General features: G+C 40.4%; 1 protein-coding gene across 1 annotated transcript; it reads left to right on the top strand.

Annotated features, from left to right (window-relative positions):
- Positions 1–11,310: 11,310 nt before the first annotated feature.
- Positions 11,311–25,464, top strand: LOC108705252 (carcinoembryonic antigen-related cell adhesion molecule 1-like). Its single transcript, XM_041571696.1, has 8 exons — positions 11,311–11,441; positions 13,423–13,461; positions 14,781–15,050; positions 17,995–18,276; positions 19,122–19,235; positions 19,700–19,752; positions 21,972–22,046; positions 24,712–25,464. The coding sequence occupies exons 1-8, from the start codon at positions 11,390–11,392 to the stop codon at positions 24,796–24,798; spliced, it is 972 nt and encodes a 323-aa protein (XP_041427630.1). The 5' UTR covers positions 11,311–11,389; the 3' UTR covers positions 24,799–25,464.
- Positions 25,465–27,033: the final 1,569 nt, after the last annotated feature.

Genomic DNA, 27,033 nt, shown 5'->3' with positions numbered 1-27,033 from the left:
ATAAAGTTCTACAACCACTAACTGGTATTTTAAGAAAATGGAAAAAGTTAACCTTCCTTTCCCAGGATTCCCTCTTACCCAAAATGTTGATTCCTTTGGCTGTACATACACTAATCGGAAAACCCTGAACAATGAGCCTTAGGGTTTTTCTTACACATGAGTGTTTTTGCCCAGTGCTCCCCTGCGTTCTGTCTTAATCCTTTCAGCAGTGTTCACTTTAATCCGTAATTGTCCAGCGTCATGAGTATTCTCTCTAAATCCACCAATGTTGTTCCAAATATACAGTAAATAGTACAAATGGGAAAAAAGTGCTGAACAATCAAAAATAAATAAATAAATAATGGTAAAACCGTTAGAAATTATTTGGACAATTACTAGTGAAAAAAAAAATCCAAAAGAAGTCTTGCATTTCAGTTTTTTTGTGGATTTTACACTACAGGTTGTTTAATAAAATCAGAAAATTTCTTTGAGTTTTCTTAAAACTACTCCTACCAAATCAGAACAGATTTTTTCAGAACAGATAATTAGTCCATTCTTAGGGTAGGCAGGTCCCAGTCATATGATAGTGAAAAAGTTTTTTTATGCATTTATTTATTTATTGATGGCAACACTAATGTTTAATAAATCAAGGTATTGCTTCAGTTATTACATAATGAGTAAACTGTAGAGGGCTCTATGTCTATGAAGGTTTTCATTCATGCAGGTCATGATATTCACTATCCAGTAGATTTACAGTAAGTCTAAAGCTGAGCAAACTTGAAATGTTTTACTACTTATAGGACCTGTTTATGACATGGGGTTGCACAAAAATAGATACTACAGGGCCCATTTACTTAGTTCGAGTGAAGGAATAGAATAAAAAAAAACGTTGAATTTCGAATGATTTTTTTGGCTACTTCGACCTTCGACTACGACTTTGAATCAAACGATTCGAAATAAAAATCGTTCAACTATTCGACCATTCGATTGTCGAAGTACTGTCTCTTTCAAAAAAAACTTCGACCCCCTAGTTCGCCACCTAAAACCTACCGAAGTCAATGTTGGCCTATGGGGAAGGTCCCCATAGGCTTTGGAACAATTTTTAGGTCGAAGAAAAATCGTTCGATCGATGGATTAAAATCGTTTAACGGATTTAATCGTTTTTCTTTCGATAGTTCGATCTAACTATTTGCGGTAAATCCTTCGACTTCGAAGTCGAAGGATTTCAATACGGCAGCCGAATATCGAGGGTTAATTAACCCTCGATATTCGACCATAAGTAAATTTGCCCCTACGTGTTGCAAGCATTGATGCTATTCATTAAAGTCCAAAGATGCTCCTTGCACTCCCCTATAGTTGCATTGGATCCACTTTGCCCTTCCCACCTCGTCTTCCAAATGTGCAAGTAGTTTTATAGGGATATTAATGTACAGTATAGATCCTTATGTAGTGATACAGAGCCCATCAAGTGAGCTTTTGGGTAAAGAACTAAAGATGAGAAGAAGCATCTGAACAAAAATGGAACCATAATAAGGAATAATGATCACAATCAATCTGCCTTGAAGTGACTTGGAGTCACACTTACAATAAGATGTGAACTCACTAACACAAAAGCATCTCAAAGCAAGGGAAGGGGTGAACTTACAGTACGAAGATGGTTCCATTTCATCTGAAATTCCTGCTATCATCTCATGGTCTCTTCCATATGTCTCAGCCACCAAATGGAGCACTTCATAAGGTGGAGCAACTTGGGAAATACAGTAGACAGCTCTACAACTCCAGCTCATTTGATTGGCCAAACCCAACTTCTTTAGGGAAAAGCGGAGGATAAAAGCAAAATAAATCAGGGTTCATAAATTCAACTGCACAAAAAACAACACGGCCCACCTTAAATATGTAAACCAAACACACTTTAAATAAAAATTGTTTATTATTTCGGTTTTTCAGAATCAGGACCCACAGGGACAGAGGGAGGCTGCCTTCATTTTGAATATACTGTGATATACACACATACTTTATACCTACGTAGTAGTAGCGTTATAGTAAAGTAGACTTTACTGTGGTCAGTTTTAGCTACTTTCAGTGTGGGGTAATACCATAAATGAGGCCCTCTCTCAGGGGTAAGCCCTCGCAATGGGATGGAGGCAGGGTGTAGTGCAACTGTAACTAGGTGTAATCTCACAATAAATGGGGGCCAGTAGTTCTTAACCAGAACAGTATATCTATTTAAACATAGCACAGATCCACACAGGAGTATTCAGCACTATCAGATAGCATAAAGGAAGCAAATACTCCCAGCACCAGGCATTGGGCTAGATCCCTACAGACAAGGGTTCATGTCAGCAGAGGTAGCAGTAATGTGAAAGGTACCACCAGCTTTCAGTATCTCTTTAGTTGGCATCTAGGGGAATTCCTATCATCCCTAGTTTCAACACTTTGTCCCTACTTCTGGGCTATTAGTACCCGGGATCTTAATCCCTCTAATGTCTCCTCGTCGGAGCTTTGAGCTACTCAACTACCTAAGCTATCTATCACTCCTAGAGGGATCTATGACACAGTACTGCTAATCTATTTACTAGGGCCAATGCTCCTAGGATCACAATACCCATTCCCTTCCAGCCTTCTTGGTTGGGCTAAAGTAATGGACCCAGACCTCATGGTTCCCAAGACCTTTATACTATGACACAGCGCCATCTAGTGTACACTGTGAGAACTACAGGGGTTACATAATCACAAAGTCCCAATAAGGACCCACTCAGGCGTCCATATTACTAGGGATGTGCCTGTCAATAATGTGTAAGGGTGTCTAAATTTTCACATCCCTACACAAAGTTAATTGATATTACCTGTTTGTTCAATAGGTTCTGCCCATGGTCCCTACCGCAACTGCAAACGATACAAAATCGATAGAAAGCTTTATAGATTAAACTAAATTTTCTCTTGAAGATTCGGGAGCCATGTTCCAGAATGTACCGAGGCTACTGACAACTTAGTCCAAAATTATTATAATGCTGGAGAAGAATTGGGATTTAATTTGCATTCGGGGTAAAGTGCTGGAGAAAGTGAAGAGTTTAAGGGGGTTATTTATCAAAGTCTGAATTTATCTCAATATTTTCTGCTACAAACTCCGATCAAATCCGCTCAGATTTTTAACTCTTATTTATTATTACATTTTACTGAAAATTTGCTTTGCGAGGAAAAATCTGATTTTCACAAATTTTTCAGACTTTTTCCTCCGATTTTCACTATTTTTTCCTGATTTTTACCCGATAACTCAGAAAACTTTGCCCAAAACTCAGCGCACGTCAAAAAATCATTGGCACTTCTCCCATTGACTTATATGCTACCTCGACAGGTCTGAGATGCTGGATTTTGAGATTCAGACTTTTCCATCGTCGGGGTTTAATAAATCCTGAAAAATTCGTTATTTTTGCATTCGGAGTTCAGCAAATAACCCCCTTAGTATCTGGGGGATGTGGAGGACACTGTGTGAGTGTTTCCTCAAGAGAAGTATAGACCTAGGGAAAACGTTAGCTATTGGAGTTACTGGCGGATATATAACACACTGGCATCCCCAATGGATCTGGATTGCCTTGTTCTTTAAAGGAGAACTAAAGCTTAACTAATGAAGTAGGTAGAAATGTTGTACATTATGTTTTGTGCTTCTGTGCCAGCCCAAGGCAACCACAGCCCATTAGCAGTAAAGATCTGTGTCTCCAAAGATGCCCCAGTAGCTCCCCATCTTCTTTTCTGCTGATTCACTGCACATGCTCTGTGCTGCTGTCACTTACTGAGCTTAGGGAGCCACTCACAATATACAGAAGCCTGAGAGAAGTCTTGTAGATGAGAATGGGCAGAAGTGACCAGAGGAGAAGTGAGGCGAAGATCAGAAGCAGAGCGAAGGTTTCGTGAAGGAGAGTATTTGGAGATTAGAGATGAAATATAGGGAGGGGTTTCATTATTAAGGGCCTTGGATGTGAGTGTTAGTAATTTGAATTTGATTCTAGAAGAGATTGGGAGCCAGTGAAGGGACATACATATGGGAGCAGCTGATGTTGAGTGGTGAGATAGATGAATGAGTCTAGCGGCCGCGTTTAGAACAGATTGGAGTTGTGAAAGGTGACTTGTTGGAATACCTGTGAGGAGTAAGTTGCAGTAATCAAGGCGGGAGATGATGAGAGACTGAATCAGTGTTTTAGTTGATTCTGAACTGAGATAGGGTCGTATTCGAGCAATGTTGCGCAGTTGAGTGCGACAAGATTTTGCAAGTGTTTGAATGTGTGGTGAAAAAGACAGATGAGAGTCTAAGATAACTCCTAGGCAGCCTGTGTGGTGGAATGAAAGGTGGTGTTGTTTACGGTGAGTGATATCTGAGGGACAGGGGAAGATCTTGGAGGAAATATGATGAGTTCTGTTTTAGAAAGGTTCAGTTTCAGGTGGCGCTGTGACATCCAGGAGGAGACAGCAGAGAGACAGTCTGTGACTTGGGAAAGGACAGAACTAGAAAGATCAGGAGTAGACAAGTAGAGTTGGGTGTCATCAGCATAAAGGTGATACTGAAGTCCAAATGACTGGATGAGTTTCCCTAGTGAAGTTGTATAGAGCGAGAACAGCAGGGGGCCAAGAACAGAGCCTTGAGGAACTCCAACAGAGAGTGGGAAAGTAGTAGAAGTAGAGTTAGAGAAGGAAACTTTAAAGGAACGGTCAGACAGATAAGATGTAAACCATGAAAGAGCAGTGTCCCGAATGCCAGATGAGTGTAGAATGTCAAGGAGGAGTGTGTGGTCAACTGTGTCAAAGGCTGCAGAGAGATCTAGAAGGATTAGAATGGAATAATGACCTTTAGACTTTGCCAATAGAAGATCATTGGTTACTTTGGTGAGTGCAGTTTCAGTCGAGTGTGATGGGCGGAAGCCAGATTGCAATGGGTCGAGGAGGGAGTTGTGAGTGAGATGTTGGATCAGGCGTTTGTAAACAAGCCTTTCTAGTAATTTGGATGCGAATGGAAGAAGGGAGACCGGTCGATAGTTAGTGGGAGAACTGGGATCAAGGGAAGGTTTTTTTGAGGATAGGAGTGATTAGTGCTTGTTTGTGTAATGATGGAAAGGTACCAGTAGAGAGTGAAAGATTGAATAGGTGGGTAAGTGCAGGAGAGAGTGTATCAGAGATTGGATGGAGAAGGCGAGAGGGTATGGGGTCAAGGGAACAGGTTGTGGGTTTTGAGCAGGTTAGAAGTTTACTAACTTCATCTAGAGTTGCAGGTGTGAAGGAGTGCAAAGTGGATGTGAGTGGACTGTTATCAGATGATTTTTTCAGCCTAATGAAATTGATTTTTTCATTAAAGAAATGAGCAAGATCTTGGGCAGTTCCATTAATCGGTGCAGGAGGTGGAGGGGGGCAGAGGAGTGAGTTAAATGTGTCCAACAGTCGCTGCGGTTTAGAGGACAGAGTGGAGATTAAAGAAGAGAAGTTTTGTTCTTTAGCTAATGATAGCGCTCGATTGTAGCAGGAGAACATGAATTTGAAGTAGATGAAGTCAGGATCAGTTTGTGACTTTCTCCACCGTCGCTCAGCTGATCTACTACATCTTTTGAGGTACCGAGTTACATAAGGCTGATTAGTAATTAATACAGATAATTACTACATGGCAGCACAGAAACCAGTGCAATTAGCATCAGAATTTAATAATCAGCAAACCTGTAGCATCAGCTTATATTACAGCCAGGGAAGCTCATTTTCTGCTGGATAATTAGTGACGAGCCCTAAGCTTAGCTTCTCAACAGCCAATCAGAGCCCACTGAGCATGTGAGTGTCACAGACACTTTCCAAGATGGTGACCCCCTGTGACAAGTTTGAAGTCCTGGATCATTGCTGCTATTGACAAGCTCAAACTTTAGCCTCGTGCAATACGTTCACTATATAATATAGTATATATTTTTAGCAATACTCATTTTTAGGGTTTAGTTCTCCTTTAATTGATAATCCATAGCCTTATGAAGGACTGGAGAGTCGATACATACAAACCAAAGCCCTTCTCAATACCTTTGCTTTAAATAAAGAAACTTTTGAGAATTTGACAACAACTGTTTAAAGCACTTTGCACACACGTTACCTAATTACAAGCTTATGAGAACATTTATCTCAAAAAATAAAATAAGAAGAAATAAAACGAAAATGAATAAAAGAAACAAAGTACCTTCCCCTTTTCTCTAATATAACTTGCAATTCAGGAACCCCAAAATAATAAATACCAGGGACCTGATAGATTTGGGATCCACTTTTTGTACTTTAAGGTGAACTCCACCCAAAATTAATAAAATAGAAAATTGCATAAGAATAGGTTCCGGTATACAGAAGAGTGAAAGGTCTTTTTCAGAAATGGAGTCTTGGCAGGAGGAGAGCTGACGACTCTTATGTTGCTTCAGTCGCTTGTGTAGTCAGTAGTGATGGGCGAATTTCTCCCGTTTGCAAATTTCCCGCAAAATTCACGAAACTGTGAAAAATGCAAAAAAAAACGGGAAATCGGAAAGTTCACGTGAAAATCTAGCAATTTGAAGGTTTTCTTGAAAAAAATCGAGCAATTCAAACATTTTCACAAAAATCGAGCAATTCGAACATTTTCACTACAAAAAAATCGAGCAATTCGAACGGTTTCACGGAAAAATCGAGCAATTCGAACATTTTCACTAAAATCGAGCAATTCAAACTTTTTCACTACAAAAAAATCGAGCAATTCGAACGGTTTCACGGAAAAATCGAGCAATTCGAACATTTTCACAAAAATCGAGCAATTCGAACATTTTCACAAAAATCTAGCAATTTGAACTTTTTCACTAAAATCTAGCAATAAGAACTTTTTCACTAAAATCTAGCAATTCAAACTTTTTCACTAAAATCGAGCAATTCGAACTTTTTCACTACAAAAAATTGAGCAATTCGAACATTTTCACTAAAATCAAGCAATTCGAACTTTTTCACTAAAATCGAGCTTTTCGAACTTTTTCACTAAAACAAATCGAGCAATTCGAGCATTTTCACTAAAAAAAGCGAGCAGTTTGAACGTTTTTCATGAAAAAAATCGGAAATTGATGCAGGCGAATTTTCAGTGGCGCATTTTCGTGGGAGATTCACAAATTTATTCGTGAAACACTGAAATTCGCCGCAAATTCGTGCCAGACGAGACCAGCAGTGCAGGGAATTGCAGATACTAAATGACTTTAATTCTAGAATGACATTTCTATACCCGAGTATTTATTCTAGTTCTACTTTATTTGTGCCGTGGCTGTGACTGTATTTGCCACTGATCTTCACTCTACAGACATCACCAGCTAATTCTCATTATTATTATTATTATTATTATTATTATTATTATTATTATTATGTGTATAATGCAGCTTCAGCTTTGGGTTTGCAGAAAGAACCAGATCACAACATTTAGTTTTATCCCAGTGAGCAGTTGTGCAGCTCATAACCAGTTTCTCCTCATTCTTATTCTTATTGTGACTTGGCATGTGGGGGATTTTAAACTCATAACACTTTTATTTTTTGAAAACTTTTCCTTTTCCTCATGTTTGTCTGCATAGCATATGTTTATATATGTAATAAATCGCTAGTCTTTGTCAGTGTGAGGCTGAGGCTGTTTGGGGGGGTTTAAAGGAGAACTAAAGGCTGAAAATGAATATAGTCAGAAATGCTGTATGTTATATAGTGAACTTCAGTAGGTTCAGCAGTCCTATAACAGTAATGGTCCAGTAATTATCAAGGCCTTCAGTTTGTGCATAGGATCTAGATCTTTGATCTTGTTTGGCCATTTTGCTTTAGTGTCAGCGGCACTGCACGTGCTCAGTGAGCTCCGCTGTTGAGCCGCTCAGCTTAGGGGTTATGGGAAATCATCAGAACATTAGCAGAAAGACAGGCCCATCCGTCCAAAAGGAGCAGTAAAATTTGCACGAAATAGAAATCCATCGCTGTGTTTTACCATTTATCAATATAAAGTATAAAAATGTAATATGTTTTGTCTAAAAGAACCCCTATCATGAAGGCGTGATGTCTGCATGCTGATTAACCATTTGATTGTAGAAAGAGAGTGTGGTTTCAGTTTTTAGTGTTTGGTATGAATCTGGAGCATCTATTATTGCCTAAAGTTTTAGTGGTGGTAGTGAGTTTGTGTGTGGGTTTTGTGGGTGTTGATCTGGCTTTGGGGTGCCATTACGATACGATAACCTGTGTGTAAAGTGGTTGAGAGACTGAGCGTGTGACCCTTTATAGCCTAAAGTCCCATGCGTCAGAGTAGGGGCACATTTACTAAGCTCGAGTGAAGGATTCAAAGTAAAAAAAACGTTGAATATCGAAGTTTTTTTTGGGGTACTTCAACCATTGAATAGGCTACTTCGACTACGACTTCGACTTCTAATCGAACGATTCAAACTAAAAATCGTTTGACTATTCGACCATTCGAAGTACTGTCTCTTTAAAAAAAAAAAACAATAGTAAAAAACACAAACATACTGACCCCCGTATGATCCACCTTATGCATTTCACACCCTCCAGTACTTAAAGGGGTGGTTCACCCTTAAAGTAACTTTTATTTTTTCAATAATCTTTATTGAAGTTTCAACAATTACAAGTTGACTTACAAGCATATATATATATATATATTATATATTGAAAGCAGCAAGTTAAGTTGCAGGTAATACCTAGTCCCTTTGTAAAATGTATAATGAAGCAATAGAATTCTTAATGAATCAGATAAAATTGAGCATAGGACTGGCCAGATATGGGATGACTTTGACGTAGTTGGCCAGCTTAAATATATTGCAATATATGGACAAACAATCCCTGTTTTGTTTAAAGGGTAAGGCATTTTTTAGTAGCAGTATGCACAAAATGTCTCTGTCTTAAATATATTGATAATGGGTTGAGTGCAGAGGACTCTTGTATTTGACTATATGTATTTTGTGGTCACAGCCTCATTGCACCCCCGCCTAATGGTTTTTAAAAAATAGTGGTGAGCACAACTTTCCCTTGTTTGTTATAGTTTATACAGGAGCAGTGACCAGCTCTATGTTGTAGCTCCCACCCTTCCCAGCTATAGTCAGGTGATCCCACTGGTGTCTAATAAAAGGGCAGCCAAGTATGGAGGTTTACTTTGAAAGCAGCAAGTAAGTTGCAGGTAAAACTTAGTCCCTGTGTAAAATGTATAATGAAGCAATAGAATTCTTAATGAATCAGATAAAATTGAGCATAGGACTGGCCAGATATGGGATGACTTTGACGTAGTTGGCCAGCTTAAATATATTGCAATATATGGACAAACAATCCCTGTTTTGTTTAAAGGGTAAGGCCCACGATCGGATCAGCCCGATATTGCCCACCTCAAGGTGGGCATATCGGAGGGAGATCCGCTCGTTTGGCGACATCGCCAAACGAGCGGATCTATCCGTGTATGGCCACCTTAAGTCTTATGTTACCTCCCAATATCATAAATCATAAATCCTTCCTTAAATATGTCCCTTCCTTGTAAAAGTCCCTTTTCTGTGTATATAGAGGAGCTCAGTTCCTGCTTGGCAAATGCCTGCATTGTTATGTTTTGCAAAGAATATAAATACAGGTAGGGGACCTGTTATCCAGAATGCTCGGAACCTGGAATTTTCCTGATAACGGATCTTTCTGTAATTTGGATCTTCTACTAGAAAATCATGTAAACATTAAATAAACTCAATAGGCTGGTTTTGCTTCCAATAAGGATTAATTATATCTTAGTTGGGATCAAGTACAAGCTACTGTTTTATTATTACACAGAAAAAGGAAATCATTTTGAAAAATTTGGGTTATTTGATTATAATGGAGTCTATGGGAGGTGGCCTTTCCGTAATTTGGAGCTTTTTGGATAACGGGTTTCCGGATAATGGATCCCATACAAACGTTTTTTTCACTCCAGGTGAAGGTCTTTGTGTAAGACAGAAATATGGAGTAATAAACCTTTTTTTTTTTGAGCATTACATTTTTTTTTTGCCAATTCTTTAGATAATAATGCTGTCCTTCTCCACCGGAGTTTTAAAGCTGAGAGGTGGCCACCCCAAGAAAGCTCACATGTAGGAAGAGACCATCCAATGGGGAAATAGTAGCCAAAAAGTCTTTTGTAAAATTAGAAAAAGTCTTTATTAGGACATGTGTTAGCCTGACGCGTTTTGTGCCAGGAGTGGGCACTTACTCATGAGCTGGTGGTCTCCCTTTGGTACAATGGACTTTTTCTGATTTTACAAAAGACTTTTTGACTACTATTTCACCGTTGGATGGTTTCTTCCTACGTGTGAAGTTTCTGTATGTTGCAAAAAATGACCTTTGAAATGGGGGTGACTTAGGGAAGAGACCATTCTAACAAACACCTTTTCTCAAATTTTTGTTTATTTTCTTCACTTTTTTTGTTTACTGTTCATTGAAACGGAGCCATACACCATTATCTATGCGGTTAACCCCTTAAAGCCCCTTAAAGGAGAATTCAACCCTAAAGTAAAAAATCTCATACCCTACATAGACCCCCCTCCCTCCTCCCCCCCAGTCTAGCTGCCCCCCCGGGGAAATGCCCCTAAGTCTTTACTTAACCCTCGGTGCAGATTCTGTCCAGCGGAATTCACGGGCGCCATCTTCTTCTCTTTGGTAATCTTCGGATTGAGACCGATGTATCTGGCGCATGCGCAGTTGGAACAATATTCCACTTTGTGACAGTTGCGCCGAAACTAACGGAAATCGCCCATTACAATTTTTTTTAATTTACAGTTGAATTCTCCTTTTACCAGAAGATCCAAGGTTCCAAACATTCTGGATAACAGGTCCCATCCCTATACAGAGAGGCCCATCCAGTCCCCCTCATGCCAATTAAATAGAGATTGTCTATAGCTTCTTACAGCAGCCCCTCTGGCATTTGCCAAAATCTACCGATTACCAGACCTGACTGAGTTAATGTTTAGAGAACTTATTCCCCACCCTTTTGTAAACTCTGTTAACCTCATGTACATTTACCTGTTTGGTTTGATGGGGAGGAGACAGTTATGAGTGAGCCGGTGCTGCTGGGGATGTGTTAGTGCTGTGTGTCTCTGGGAGATGTGTTAGTGCTGTGTGTCTCTGGGAGATGTGTTAGTGCTGTGTGTCTCTGGGAGATGTGTTAGTGCTGTGTGTCTCTGGGAGATGTGTTAGTGCTGTGTGTCTCTGGGAATGTGTTAGTGCTGTGTGTCTCTGGGAAATGTGTTAGTGCTGTGTGTCTCTGGGAGATGTGTTAGTGCTGTGTGTCTCTGGGAAATGTGTTAGTGCTGTGTGTCTCTGGGAGATGTGTTAGTGCTGTGTGTCTCTGGGAGATGTGTTAGTGCTGTGTGTCTCTGGGAGATGTGTTAGTGCTGTGTGTCTCTAGGACATGAGGAGGCTGGTGCCACTGCCCTGGGTGCTTGTCCTGCTGCTGCCTTACGGTAGGTGCATTTAACCCTTCTTATTTTGGGGTAGAAAGAAAGCAATGGGCTGGTTAGATTTTAGAACTGGTTAGATCTTAACGCTGACTATTGATACAAAGGGAAAGAGCTGTGCAGGGTAGTGCCCAGAGACACTGAATTCAGCAGTCATTTAACCCTCTGGTGCTGCTCTGCCCCGAGTAGGAATTAGCAGTATAAAACTGCTAATAGTTTAAAACCAAAAAAAAGGAGATTGCAAAGAAACTCTTATTCTGCTATTGACTTCTGCATGATTCCGTCAGGTTTTACCTGGAGTGTTTTTTAGCAGCTTCACCACATAATGAATCTCGAAAAATTCCCCTTTAAAGGAGAACTAAACCCTAAAAATTAATATGGTTTAGTGAAAATGCCATATGGTATTTTATAGACTGAACTTATTGCACGAGGCTAAAGTTTGAGCTTGTCAATAGCAGCAATGATCCAGGACTTCAAACTTGTCACAGGGGGTCACCATCTTGGAAAGTGTCTGTGACACTCACATGCTCAGTGGGCTCTGATTGGCTGTTGAGAAGCTAAGCTTAGGGCTCGTCACTAATTATCCAGCAGAAAATGAGCTTCCCTGGCTGTAATATAAGCTGATGCTACAGGTTTGCTGATTATTCAATTCTGATGCTAATTGCACTGGTTTCTGTGCTGCCATGTAGTAATTATCTGTATTAATTACTAATCAGCCTTATATTGTGACATTTCTATTCTATGTGTACTGTATATTGTGAGTGGGTCCCTAAGCTCAGTAAGGGACAGCAGCACAGAGCATGTGCAGTGAATCAGCAGAAAAGAAGATGGGGAGCTACTGGGGCATCTTTGGAGACACAGATCTTCTTTACTGCTAAGTCTACTAGAAACTCATGTAAACATTAAATAAACCCAATAGGCAGATTTAAGGATTAATTATATCTTAGTTGGGATCAAGTACAAGCTACCGGTTTATTTTTAAAGAGAAAAAATGTAATTATTTAAAAAAAAAATTTGGATTACTTTGAAAAAATGGAGTCTGTGGGAGATGGCGTTTCCATAATTCGGAGCCTTCTTAAGACAGACTGATACTGTTTTCAGTAAAAAAAAAAAAAAAAATTTGCAAATAACTTTAAAACCGTCCAACATGTAATGTCGTGAATGAGCTCCATAGGAAATGTGCTTATTATTACTTCTTCTTTCTTTATGCAAAAAGGAGTTTTTGGGTGAACAATCCCTTTAAATATGAATTGTGATCATAAAACACATGCATTGCTCTCTAGCATTATTTCAGCTGATAAAGTCATCGGGTGGGTTTTTTTGTTTGGTTCCCACCAGGTGAAATGCAAATTGCTGCTGGTGAAACATACCTGCTGTGGGTACTTTCCGAAAAAGCCCAAAGTTTTGTTGCGAGGAGTCTTTGGGCAACTTTGCGCCGCAAATGCGTCATCACCAACAATTTGCAATTTAGCTGGCAGCAGACGCATTTATAAAGCGATAGATTCCCTATTAATGAGCAGTAAAGAAACAGCTTAGTGTGAACATTAAATAAAGCCAATAGGCTGGTTTTGCCTCCAATAAGGATTAATTATATCTTAGTTGGGATCAAGTACAAGCGACTGTTTTATTATTACAGAGAAAAAGGAAATTATTTTTCAAAATTTGGATTATTTTATTTTATAGGAGGTGGCCTTTCTGTAATTTGGAGCTCTCTGGATAATGGGTTTCCGGATAACGGATCCCATACCTGTATTGCAATTGCAATACAGGCTTTGCTTTAAGGAACGACCGTAGTTTGAAATCCTGAAGTTCTAACAAATTGTCGGCTAGAACTTGCCAAACCAGAAACCTTGCCAGCCTGTTGAGTTTTGTTATGGTCCTGGTATCTCTGCATTGCCTTCAAACATTAACTATGAGCCTATAAGCACTTTTTATTGGCATAAACCCTGTTACCTATGTAAGTATGTCTTTGTTTTTTATTCTGTAGGTTGGGTGGATGGAGCACCTCAAGCAAAGGTCACAGCAGGTGAGGAAACCCTTGGGAACAGCACTGAATTCATAGTTCTTAGGAGACACTTGACCTATACCAACCGCTGACCTCCAAATAAAGTATTCCACTCAATATCACTGTGACTAATTATAGGAAGCACCAATTCTGTCATGTCTTCCCAGCTGCCATCCAGTGCCAACCAAAGTCACAATTGGCCTTGAGAAGACTTTTAACAGACCCTGTATTCTTATTTGCCACAACAAATCTACTGTCCTACCTGACCTCCTGAAGCATAGCTGTGCAACATATTTGGTGGCCTTATCAGTTCTAGTTTCTGCCACCCTTCTCTGAGAAGGAGCATAAGCTGGGGAAACCGCATGCTCTTGGTGATGGCACCAGAAAAGAGGTTGGAAATGACTATAAATATTTAATTTATCCAGGTCATGGTATATCTAGTATAAGTAAGTCATTCTAAACCAACTGGACTTGCTGAGTTATCGTTGAAGATGCTTCACTACTCATCCGAGCAGCTTCTTCAGGTGTCGTTGGAAGTCCTTGGCATATATTAGTGGAAGAGTTTATATGCCAAGAACTTCCCACACCAGTCAGTTGAACTGAAGAAGCTGCTCGGATGAGTAGTGGAAGTCTTCAATGATTACTCAGCCAGTCCAGTTGTTTTAGGATTACTTTCTTATACTAGAGGGTTGGAAATGAAGCAGAGTTCTACTTTTTGAACTTTGAAGAACTTGTGCTTGATTACTGTTCCTTTGCTCTCCAGAGCCTGCATTAATATGCAAAATAATCCTCCAACGAGACTTCAGGCTGATCTGTGTAAATCTGGCTCCATGTTCCTGAAGCTGGAGTTGCAAGTATTTTAATCCCAGAACACCTCCGCAGCAGTATGTTCTCCAGCATAGAACACAATCATCTCTGTCTTTATGATGAGAGCAAAATGGTTGACACAGAGCTGGGAATCAGCATTCTCGTTGGTCAATTCTCTTGCATCTGTAATTTGGTCATTGGAGGGGAGGATAGTGTTATGTTTTGGGTAGCCGAGGATGAGAAGAGCATAACAGTGCTTTATTAGCAGTGTCATGCAGGCATTACACAACACTAACTTTCACTTTCACATTTAAGCTACCAGGAAGTATGCACAGTATAAGTATGAGCACAGTGACATCTACAGGCCATTTGTATAAACACCACATATTCCCCGTATAGTAGGAAAGCATTTGGACAAAAGTAATAAACAACAACAATGCATCTTAAAGCAATAATATACATTGGTTATTGGAGGTTTTGATTCCCTAATACCCTACAATACAATTAACCTATTGATGATTATTTTCCTACAGTGGAATTGAAGGATGTGACTGTGACTCAGACCCCTGCAGAGGTGAATGATGGCTCCGACCTTGTCAACCTGACGTGTGATGCATCACAGGGGCAAGGAAATGCGACGTGGAGATGGAGCAAGGGGGATTTCAGTACAATCAGCAGATTATTGGATGGAAATACAACTCTTCAGATTAATCAACCCAACAAGACGCACAATGGGAAATACTTGTGCATTATGAGCAACGGAGTTGACTCAGACTGGGGGCAACACATACTCTATGTGTATTGTGAGTAATGTGTTCTGATTGGTGCAGCTGAGGGGGATTCATTTCTTATTAATTTTATAATTGCAGGATAATGTCTAACAGTCACTAATGAGCTCTCAGTACAAAGATTACAGCTTTTGGCTCATGCCCCCTACTAGCCACTTCCCATTACCAGGGGGCCAAACACAGATAAAGGTGCAACGGATATATTCTTTTCTATTGCAATTGCCAGGGGCAGACACAAGTGTCAGAGGTTGTCTGTGGAGGAATAGTTTAAGGGCCCCTTTAATAGACCAATAAAATACCTTTGGAATAAAATACGGGAAGTGAAGTGGAGCTGTGGCATCTCTTCACTTCCATATCTTCCAATGCACTATGCACAAACCTTTCTGAATATCACTATGATCAAATGGCAGGGTGGTCTGTCAAAATACCCCCAGACCTGGCATATATGTCCATGTGGTTCATAGTATGGCCAACATCTGCCAAACTGGCCAATCAAATCTGGGCATATATACTAGTCAGCTAAAGGCCTGATTTTGATGGAGCAGTGGCCTCCATGTTAACGGTGGCCACTGACAGTAGTTCTGTCTGTCTTGCCCTGGTAGCGACCTGTTGGTATGTTTCTCTCAAAGCAGAGAATGTGATGGTAATTCCACCCCCTGCAAAAATGATTGAAGGTTCCACTGCATCGCTCAATTTGACATGTGGTGTCTCAACGTGGGAAGGATCCATGACTAGGCTGAGGGATGGAAGTCCTTTGAATACTGTGGATACTTCTTACCGCTTGTTGGATGGAAATACAACTGTGCAGATCAACCCAATAAGACACACAATGGAAACTACACATGCGTTATAAGCAACCCAGCCAGCAATTGGATGGCAGCCACCAAAGGACTCTCAGTGCACAGATTATGGCATTTGGCACATACCCAATTTCATATATAAAAGTTCAAAGAACATTATAATGTATAGTCTTTACTTGAGGTAGATAAAAGCAGCAGAGGGTCCCTGTGAAGAAGAAGTGTAAGGTACCCCCTGTTAATACATCATCAATGGAGATGCAGAGTAAGAATTAAATCTTGTCTTCTGCTGGTGGTGGCAGGGGAAGAGGGTGTTGACCTTCAGAGGCTCTAATCTAAGTAAATAACTTGGTCCACCAAAGGTTGCTGTGACCCATAAGCAGATACACCTTCCACCCTTAGCATTTGGTAGATATTTTCAGGGGCATCCCACCTACTGCCCATTAGCTGGTTTTGCACTACAACTCACAGAATCCTATAGACATCTAGAGGCTGGGAGGTTGCAGACTGGGCCTCACAAAATCCCATTTATGCTCCAGTGGGCCACATTATTTTTTGGTTCCGTGAAACTGCACTAAATTGGGACAGTTGGTGCATCCAGGACTGGAAATACAAAAAAAGGGTAAATGGAAGGTTTAATAACCCTGATGATGGCCCTAGCCTTGTTGCTGCCAATGCCCCAATGACAGAATTCATGGAAGGAAATCAGCTATTGTCTCTACTTCCATTCTAGCAAAAAAAAAAAAAACCCCTTCTGCCTTCCATCATGGCAATGATTCTATATATATAAAGAAGCCCTTGCTTTTTACACTATTTAAGAAAGGTTAATGTTGGAAGAAGCAATATCTGCAGAATTCCCTACTCTGTGGAAGTGATTCATGGCTCCACCGCATCTCTCAACCGGACATATCACACCTTGACGCGGGAAGGATCCATAACTGTGGGATGGGAAAACTTTGGATATTCTGGATAACTCTTACAGCTTCAGCTTGTTGGATGGCAAAAGATTAATCAGCCCATTAAGGCACACAATGAAAACTGCATGTGCACTTTAACCAAACCTACTAGCAATGTGATGATACACACAGACAGATCCGTATATACTCGAGTATAAGCCGAGTTTTTCAGCACTCAAAATGTGCTGAAAAAGTCTACCTCGGCTTATACTCGGGTCAAGCACAAAAACGGTCGCCGGGCGCCTAAGAATAGTCACTGGCATCTAAGAATAGTCGCCGGCGCCTAAGAATAGTCGCCGGCGTCCAAGAATGGTCGCCGGCATCCAAAAACGAGACGCCGGCACCTCCATTGGGAGCAGAAACCCTCAAATCTTACCCTCAAATCTTACCAGAAGCTGCTGCATTTCTCACTCGAGCCAATAAGCTTTCCCAGTTTTTGGGAACCTCGGCTTATACTTGGGACGGCTTATACTCGAGTATATACGATAGTTATTGTGACTAACTAACTTTGATTTGCGAAGGTTGTTGCAACTTGTAGGATCCATTTCTTCATTGTGGGATAATGTATAACCATGACCAATGGGCTCTCAGCGCAAAGGTTATGGCTTTTGGTACACACCTGCTAGGAGCCACTTCCCATTTATGATGGGGCCCTTGTGGGGCAAACATAAATAGTAGTGCAACGGGCATATAATATTGCAAGGCTCTTGCAGTCATGGGTGAACTCAAGCTGCAGAGGGCCCCTTAAATTGTGTAAGGACTCTCTTAATAAACCAGCAAAGTCCCTTGCAAATATACAACACTAGGGAGATACTGAGAGTGGTAACAAGGAAGAGCATTTTGCTTAAGGACTACAGGATAATAGCAACTCCTGGGTTGTCTGTGTTGTGTGCCAGATGCAAGAATAAAATCCAGGGATTAATTAAATAAAATGGGGCTTTTATCAATGCAGAAACGGTGGATGAAAGAATCAACAGCCCTGATTTATATAATACCTCTGCTCCTTCAGGTGGTGGCCCTAGCATTCCTCAATTTTGTCTCTTTTCTATCAGATGTTGGATCACAGGGAGCACTGTCTCTACTTCCTTTTTGGCATCAGCAGAACAGTCATGTCTTGCTTTATGGCACATGATGCAGTAGTAGTGACTGATGGTGTTATTACTGAATAGAAATATCTCCTACTAGGGATCTGTTTGTTTCTCTCAGACAAAGTAGAGAATGTGACGGTGACTCCATCCTCCAAGGAAGTGATTGAAGGTTCGACTACATCTCTCAACCTGACCTGTAATTCTTCTGCGGTGTGGGAAGGATCCATTACTTGGCTGTGGGAGGGGAAACCTTTGAATACTGCGAATACCTCTTACAGCTTGTTGGATGGAAATCAAACCGTGCAGATTAATCAGCCCAGTAGGACACACAATGGAAATTACAGATGTGTTATAGCCAACCCGGCCAGCAGTGGGCTAGGAGAATTCACACTAAGAGTATGTGAGTAACCTATTTTTATAAGACTTGGGCAGCTGATGGTGATGGGTAATTTAATGCACATGTTGCATGCCAATTCTTGTGAGCAAGAGCTAGCCTTTAAAAGGTATGTAAACCCTCAAATATTGATTGATGGGGGCTTCCCTAAACACTTTTAGAGTTTACATCAATTTTTTATTTTTATGGGTTTCTGAGATATTTAAATACATGATGAGCATTAACAGTTCGGGTTGCTGAGACTCAGGGCCTCCATAAAGCTCTTGAGCTGAAGCCTGCTGACTAGTATAAAGCTGTCCTCTTAAAAAGAAAAAATGAATGTAAATTGCACAAATGCTCAGAAGACCACACTCAGTAAGTTTATACTAATTTAATATTTTTGGGTTAAAATCCCCTTTAAAGATTTAATATAGTTGACCAACATGAAAGAATGTTGGTCAGCTTGTATGAGCCCTTGTATGAGCCAACAATCTAATCATGCCAATCATGCGAGTAGTCCAGCCAAGCAAGAACTAGCCAGGAATAGATGGAGTTATAAGACACCAGTAATCTATCAACCACAGTGTTTAACTGTAATTCTGACCAGTAGGTGACAAAGTCAATGCATACAAAAACTGGGGTTGACACTTGCCTGGTCCAAAAGTATCTCAAGAGTTTTTGATGTTACAAAACCAGTTATATTTGATAATGAATGGCTCTATGATCTTCTACCTGAAATTTGTAGTTGATAGATGTTGACACACGCCCTTGTCTTCACATTGTCCTCACCAAGTTTAAGGCACAACGTGTGACTTGTACAAGTACCAAAGTTCTAATAAGTCTTCTTATATAACTGTCTCCCCTTGCTACAGCCGCCCCTCTTAGTCCTGGAGCCATAGCTGGAATTGTCATTGGCTCTGTGCTGGGAGCATTGCTGATCATTTGTCTCATTGTGTTGATCGTTTGCTGCATACGGAAGAGAAAAGGTAAGTTCTTAATATAACATGGAAAGCAGATTATTTACACACGGCAGTTAAAAGCTTTTGACTAAATGAATGAGCTTGAAGAAGTGTAGGTGGTTCTTCTCTGTGAGGGCAGTGAGGTTATGGAATTCCTTCCTGGGTGATGTTGTTGATGGACTTTGGAATTTTCACCCAATTAACTATGTGAGCCAAAATGGGCACCATTAGTGGTGTCCTACTTCTCCTAAACTCTTTCAGAAAGTCAACACTTTCAGCATTTTTAGGAGTTGCACAGATTTATACATGTGGTTTGGTGAAGGGTTGGGGGATAACTGGGCAGCTCCGAAGCTTAATAAGCAGTAGTTGGGGGAGATTAAGGGGATGGCTGAAAATCACTGGAAAAAATAAAGAGCAAACGTTGATATTTCTGTTCTTCATCGCTGCATGCCAATATTAAAAATATCTAAAATAATCTTATTGTCACATAGGTGGAAAAAGAAAGAGTCCATCAGGACCAAAGCATAAGAATGTTCTTAGCACAGTAAGTCCTTTGTTTCTGCTAAAGTTTCACTATATTGTCCTTTTATCTCTACATTCTCTTCTCATTCCTTGTCTCTGATTCCTCTGCCTATTGCTGGTATCTGGTATAGTCCTATCTGCTGCTTATGTCATCAAAAATAATATCTGGCACGAAAGCTCTTCCAATTCCATGCATTCAAACATAATTGTGAGACTTTTAGTCATGTTAGATCAGAAATATATTAATAAAATACATTAGCACAACACTCCTCAAGAAGACGTGTGTACGTTCCATTATGGTGACAATCCACTAGACACACTGGATTCAGCAAGGAACAGCACCTTAAAAAAGAGCCTTTATACTTACATGGCTTAGACCAAAGGATACAATGACATTTCAAGCCGTTCTTCTTCTGCAAGCTTGATAAAGAGCCGGATAACGGCTTGAAACATCACTGTGTCTTTTGGTCTAAGCCATTAGCCATGTAACAATAATGGTTTTTTTAAGCCATGAAAAGGTGCTGTTCCTTTCTAAATCGAGATCAGAAATGTATAACCAATAGCCCCTTTTTTTTTATCCCTGATTAAAGCCCAGGGCCACCTCTCTGTTCCCTGCACATAAGCCCCATCTCACTAGGCAGGGCTTGTTATAGGGTAGGTAGATCTCTCAGGTCTTTGCAATGGGGCCAAGAGCTTACAGGTAGCAGAAAGTGGGGATCCCACCAATACAGCCCCTCCTCCACTCATCTCTAACACTCTTCTTCTAGTCTTTTCACTAGATCCAACGTGAACAGGCTCCACCCTTATTGTTTTGTCCAACTATACTCTATTTATATTTATATCTATACTCTATTTAAAGGGACAGGACACAAAGCACCAGTTTCTGATTGAGCCTATTTATTAACTTAACTCCGTTCCCTATACATCTGACTTGCAGTACAGAGTGTTACCTACTAGTCAAGTGACATCCACCAGTGTCGGACTGGCCCACCGGGATACCAGGAAAACTCCCGATGGGCCCAGGTATCAGTGGCCCTTTCTGCTCACCCAATTATTTGCCTTGTATGTCTATATCACATCCATTCACCCATTTCTAAGAGAGAAGAGAGGAAATAGAGGGAAGACTGGATGATAATATGTAAGGAGAAGTGATTAAAGGGATCCTGTCATCAGACAACATGTTTTTTTTTCAAAATGCATCAGTTAATAGTTCTACTCCAGCAAAATTCTGCACTGAAATCCATTTCTCAAAAGAGCAAACAGATTTTTTTATATTCAATTTTGAAATCTGACATGGGGCTAGACATTTTGTCAATTTCCCAGCTGCCCCATGTCATGTGACTTGTGCCTGCACTTTAGGAGAGAAATGCTTTCTGGCAGGCTGCTGTTTTTCCTTCTCAATGTAACTGAATGTGTCTCAGTGGGACATGGGATTTTACTATTGAGTGTTGTTCTTAGATCTACCAGGCAGCTGTTATCTTGTGTTAGGGAGCTGTTATCTGGTTACCTTCCCATTGTTCTTTTTTTTGGCTGCTGGGGGGGGGGGAAGGGAGGGGGATGATATCACTCCAACTTGCAGTACAGCAGTAAAGAGTGACTGAAGTTTATCAGAGCACAAGTCACATGACTTGGGGCAGCTGGGAAATTGACAATATGTCTAGCCCCATGTCGGATTTCAAAAATGAATATAAAAAAATCTGTTTGCTCTTTTGAGAAATGGATTTCAGTGCAGAATTCTGCTGGAGCAGCACTATTAACTGATTCATTTTGAAAAAAAATGTTTTTCCCATGACAGTATCCCTTTAAAATAATAAAGAGAGAAGAAAAGTGAATGAAGAAAAAAAGAAAAAAATATTTGGAGAGTGGGCCTGCACTAAAAGGTTTTCTGGTGGGCCCCAGGCATCCCAGTCCGACACTGGCCCAGGCTGTAGTGATGGGTGAATTTATTCGCTGGCGGCGAATCACACAAATTCACTGCGAATTTGCGCCTGGCGAATAAATTCGCCCATCACTACCAGGCTGCAATAAAGCTCAGGACCTCAGCTTTGGCTTTGGCCAAGCTCAAAAGCTGCAGCAGTTCACCATGGCAGTAGTCTACACTCAGCTTAATACCTCCAGCAGGGTTCTTTATGTTCCTATAGTCATTTCAGATTACGTCCCTCATCTCCAACTTTAAAGCTGTATAAATTGGTAAAACTAGTGTCTTGTAATGTTACTACTGTTGATTTTCTTTCCTCGTAGGTGTCGGGTCAAGAGAAACAGAACTCCCATGGTGCACCACACATCGGCTATGCTTGCTGGGACGAAACAAATCAGGTAAAAATAAAGATTCAATCTCTAACCCTTTTTATAATCAAATTTGCCACTTTTACACTCAAAACTAAGGATGCAACGAATCCACTATTTTGGATTTGGCCGAACCCCCGAATCCTGCGTGAAAGATTTGGCCGAATACCGAACCGAATCCGAATCCTAATTTGCATAAGCAAATTAGGGGTGGTAAGGCAAAAACTTTTTTTACTTCCTTGTGACAAAATTTTCCCTCTCCATCCCTAATTTGCATATGCAAATTAGGGATTTGGCCGAATCCTGCTGAAAAATGCCAAATCCGGGCCGAATCCGGAATTCAGTGCTTCCCTACTCAAAACTACTATGGACACACTGTACAGTGAATCTTTCTCCGACAGGTCCACCTTTGGTGAGTGATATCTTATAATTACAATGAAGGGGATATAAAGATTCAGAGCGAGGATTGTGTCAATCAGCTGATGCAGTCCTTGATTTGACAAAAAAAATCAAGCCGGTCGGATCGAGATCTGGCCAATTATTGGCCAAATATCAATCAGGGAGGTCTGTTGGAGGTCCCCATATATGGGCAGATAAGCTCTGAATCAGTCTGAAGGAACCACATTGGTGGCTCAAATCTGCCCATGTATACCTTTATACTTGGAGGGGGTTTCAATGCACTTTATGATCCAATATCTCTCCAATGTACTTTAAAAAACAAGACTTACTAGAATTCCCGCGCAGTATCTCTCATCTTAGGTGATCTTTTCCGTAGCATTTTTAAAAACGTGCAGGCAAGCATAAATAATAGCAGTCTTCTGATATTGATGGAATACGCACTATAGAAATTCCCAATGGGCGTTTTCCATCCAACATCTGCCACAAAACGCCAGTATTTGCGTTTTTCAGCAGAAACGCCAATAGGCAAAGGAAACACCATATTATTGGACTCTATGGGATCCGCAGGTTTGGAAATACACTTTTCTGCAGTATTTTCTATGTGGCGGCCAAACTCTTTCAAGATGGAATGCACATAAACATATTTTTTTATATGTATTTTCGGTGTTGTCTGCTGGTGACGTAATTATGTTGTAAATCAGTCCAGTTACATTTTGCATGTACTGTAAATTGCTTTTCCATTTGGCTTTTTTTTTCCACAAAAGTTTAATCAAACTCTTCCAAGCTGAACAGGAGAAACCAGAAATCCACTCGGAGCGATTCATTTTCCAAAGTCGCCCGAAGTTGCCTCACAAGGACTAATCTCCCCGGATCTGCCTGTGTGTCCTGACCCTAAGAGTTTACTATTCCTCTTCTAGAACCGATTTTATTCCAACCAAATACATCCAAATCCAAGGCTCTTCTTATCTTCTATTATGTTTTGGCCATGTTCCAACTTTGCCCTTCATAATTCATTCACACAAATCATTGTTGATGTTTTCATAATTGCCCAAAAACAAGAACTGAAGATATTTTTGGATTCGGTTTAGAAACAGATCATGGATGAGCAGCATTCATAAGTCAGATGTCATTTCATATGAGGCAAAAGAGATGACACAATACGCAACTGTCTGAAAACAAATGCTGAACTGAATGTTTAGCGTTAAAACATTGCCTACTTCTTTCTGGTTCAGAAATACATACAGTCTTCCCGGCAAAAAACAGAATGAATCTGAGTGTTCAATTGGGCAATATATTACAATCAGAGGAGGGCCAGGCCGGCCAGCACTCTAGGCAATCCAACCGGCCAGCTCACCTCCCTCCTACTCCCTTCTCCTAGTTTTAGGCCAAGGGTTAATTCAGTTACTGTACAAAGGCAAGAAAGACACATTGTCTGGATAAATGATATTGCTACCTAATGCTCAGTGCTTCTAAACAGTTAAAGGGATACATACTGTCATGGGAAAACATGTTTTTTGTTTTTTAAATTGCATCAGTTAATAGTGCTGCTCCAGCAGAATTCTGCACTGAAATCCATTTTTCAAAAGAGCAAACTGATTTTTTTATATTTCATTTTGAAATCTGACATGGGGCTAGACATATTGTCAGTTTCCTAGGTGCCCACAGTCATGTGACTTGTGCTCTGATAAAATACAGTAACTCTTTACTGCTGTACTGCAAGTTGCAACTGAAAAATACACTTGCTGGTTCAGGAATATAATTTTATATTGTAGAGTGAATTATAAACAGTGTCATTTAGAAATAAAAACTACACCATAAAAATCATGAAGGAATCCCTTTAATGATAGCTCCTGAATAAATTGGGGTTTTCACAATGGATTGAAAAATTCCTACACCTCCCTGACACCTTGGGCTTGGAGGCAAGTTTTGGTTGCATAAAAAACAGGTGCACTGCCAAACAGAGCCTCCTGTAGGCTGCCAGTCCATTTAGGAGCTTCCAAATTGCCAATCACAACCCATAACTGGAACTTTCAGGAGTTTTGCTTGTGTTGCTCTCTAGCTTATTTTACATTTTAATGTGGCTCATGGGTAAATAAGGTTGGGGATCCCTGCTCTAGGCAGTGCCCAAGGCAATGTTCTAGCCATGAGCTCCCATCCCTTCCTCCACTTGTTATCAACTGCTCCCCCCATTGGCAACTATTACAGCTATTACAGTATAATCTATAGAACTGGAAGCATGACTCCTGGTATGTGACTTGAGAATTCATTAATCTACTTTTTTTTTAAACTTTTGTAGTCTTCTGGTGGTATGGGCAACAAGTCAAGTCTCCACAACAACACACCAGTCGTAACCCAGAAACCAAGGCAAGGTACGCTGGTCTGACATCCCTTGCCAAGAGGAGAGATCCTTCCATTCCAAGAGGCCGACCGATCTTCCCTAAGAGTTCAAAAGGAAAGTCAAATTCTTTTATGGCATCGGCCACAGTTGAATCTTCAGAACACCCAGCCCAACACAGAAAATAAAGCACAGTATTCAGGTCTGACTTTCCCAGGAGCTGACTTGGCTTGGACTGTTTCCATGAGCCAAAATAAAAAGCCTGCGAGGAGCAGTGAATAATACTCACACGCTAATATCAGACATATGGCCAACTAAGTACTGCGGGAATGAGAAAACTTTCTGTAATGATAGAGACTCATATAACTGTAGGTTTGTCCAGTTCTTCACACACACAAAGCTCTAATCCTTTTAGGGTGAATTGTTGGAGAATATTGGAGAATTTAACTTTTTAAAGTTCCTTCAATGTTAATCTGTTGCAGTAACGGCAACTGCTGTTTGTATGAGAATATTTACTCTTGGCTTATGATTACTCACAAGGAACTGAAATATTTTGAATAGTAGTATCAAGTAGGATTATATGTTTCACTAACCTTCCCTTCAGGTCAATAATGTATAAGAACACATTTGTATGTTCTACATACTGTAAATGATAAGGATATTAGAAGTCACTGAGGGGTTGTTCTGTGACCATATAAAGGCACAAGGCTGCAGGCTGAGTTATACAGGGAACTCTGAGTATCACTCATGTATTATAAGGGATAATGTACCCCCTACTGGTAAAATGATAAGGATATTAGAAGTCACTGAGGGGTTGTTCTGTGACCGATAATAAAGGCACAAGGCTGGCAGCCTGAGTTAGTACAGGGAACCTCATGAGTATCACTCATTGTATTATAAGGGAATAATGTGCCCCCTACTGTGAAATGTATAATGGATATTAGGAGAGTCACTGGAGGGGTTGTTCTTGTTTGACCATATGAAGGCACAAGGCTGCAGGCCTGACATAGTACAGGGAACTGCTGAGTATCACTCATCGGTATATTATAAGGAATAATGTACCCCCTACTGTTAAACGTAAAGGTATTAGAAGTTCACTTGAGGAGTTTGTTCTGTCGACCATATAAGGGCACAAGGCTGCCAGGCTGAGGCTTTATACAGGGGAACTCTGAGTATCACTGCATGTATTATTAAGGGATAATGTACCCCCTACTGTAAATGATAAGGATATTAGAAGTCACTGAGGGGTTCTGTGACCATATAAAGGCACAAGGCGCGGCTGATTTAACAGGGAACTCTGATATCACTCCATGTATTATAAGGATAATGTACCCCCTACTGTAAAGTCATTAAGGATATTAGAAGTCACTGAGGGGTTGTTCTGTGACCACAATTAAAGGCACAAGGCTGCAGGCTGAGTTATACAGTGAACTCTGAGTATCACTCATGTATTATAAGTAAATGCTACCCCCTACTGTAAATGATAAGGATATTAGAACTCACTGAGGGGGTTTCTGTGACCATTAAAGGCACAGGCTGCAGGCTGAGTTATACAGGGAACTCATGAGTATCACTCATGTATTACTAAGGATAATGTACCCCCTACTGTAATATGATAGGACTATTAGAAGTCACTGAGGGGTTGTTCTGTGACACATATAAAAGGCCACAAGGCTGCAGGCTGAGTTATACAGGAACTCTGAGTATCACTCAGTATTATAAGCGGATAATGTACCCCCTACTGTAAATGATAAGCGATATTAGAAGTCACTGAGGGGTTCTGTGACCACTATAAAGGCACAAGGCTGCAGGCTGAGTTATACAGGGAACTCTGAGTATCACTCATGTATTATAAGGGATAATGTACCCCCTACTGTAAATGATAAGGATATTAGAAGTCACTGAGGGGTTCTGTGACCATATAAAGGCACACAGGACTTTAAAAGTCAGTGAGGGACATGAGGGAAAATCATGTAAACGTTAAATAAACCCAATAGGCTGGTTTTGCTTCCAATAAGGATTAACTATATCTTAGTTTGGATCAATTACATGAGACTGTATTATTACTTTATTATTACAGAAAAAGATGAAATAATTTTTAAGATTTGGAATATTTGGATAAAATGGAGTTTATAGGAGATGAACATTCCATAATTTGGGTCATTCTGGATTAAACAAATAAGGACAGAACTGACCAAATCGTATACGATTGGCACCGAAGCGACATGAACATGATAAACATCTACCTGTATACAGACATTAAACAGAGAGATGTATCTAATT

The sequence above is a fragment of the Xenopus laevis genome, chromosome 7S, assembly GCF_017654675.1.
Source record: "Xenopus laevis strain J_2021 chromosome 7S, Xenopus_laevis_v10.1, whole genome shotgun sequence".
Lineage (NCBI taxonomy): Eukaryota > Metazoa > Chordata > Amphibia > Anura > Pipidae > Xenopus > Xenopus laevis.
This window is presented reverse-complemented; position numbering and strand designations above follow the sequence as displayed.

What these genes read in the sequence shown, in the direction of transcription:
- LOC108705252 (XM_041571696.1), top strand. Translation starts at nt 11,390, where the DNA reads ATGAGGAGGCTGGTGCCACTGCCCTGGGTGCTTGTCCTGCTGCTGCCT. An exon ending in ACACATACTCTATGTGTATT is followed by an intron (nt 15,051 to 17,994) that starts GTGAGTAATGTG and finishes TGTTTCTCTCAG; the next exon opens with ACAAAGTAGAGAATGTGACG. An exon ending in AGAATTCACACTAAGAGTAT is followed by an intron (nt 18,277 to 19,121) that starts GTGAGTAACCTA and finishes CCCTTGCTACAG; the next exon opens with CCGCCCCTCTTAGTCCTGGA.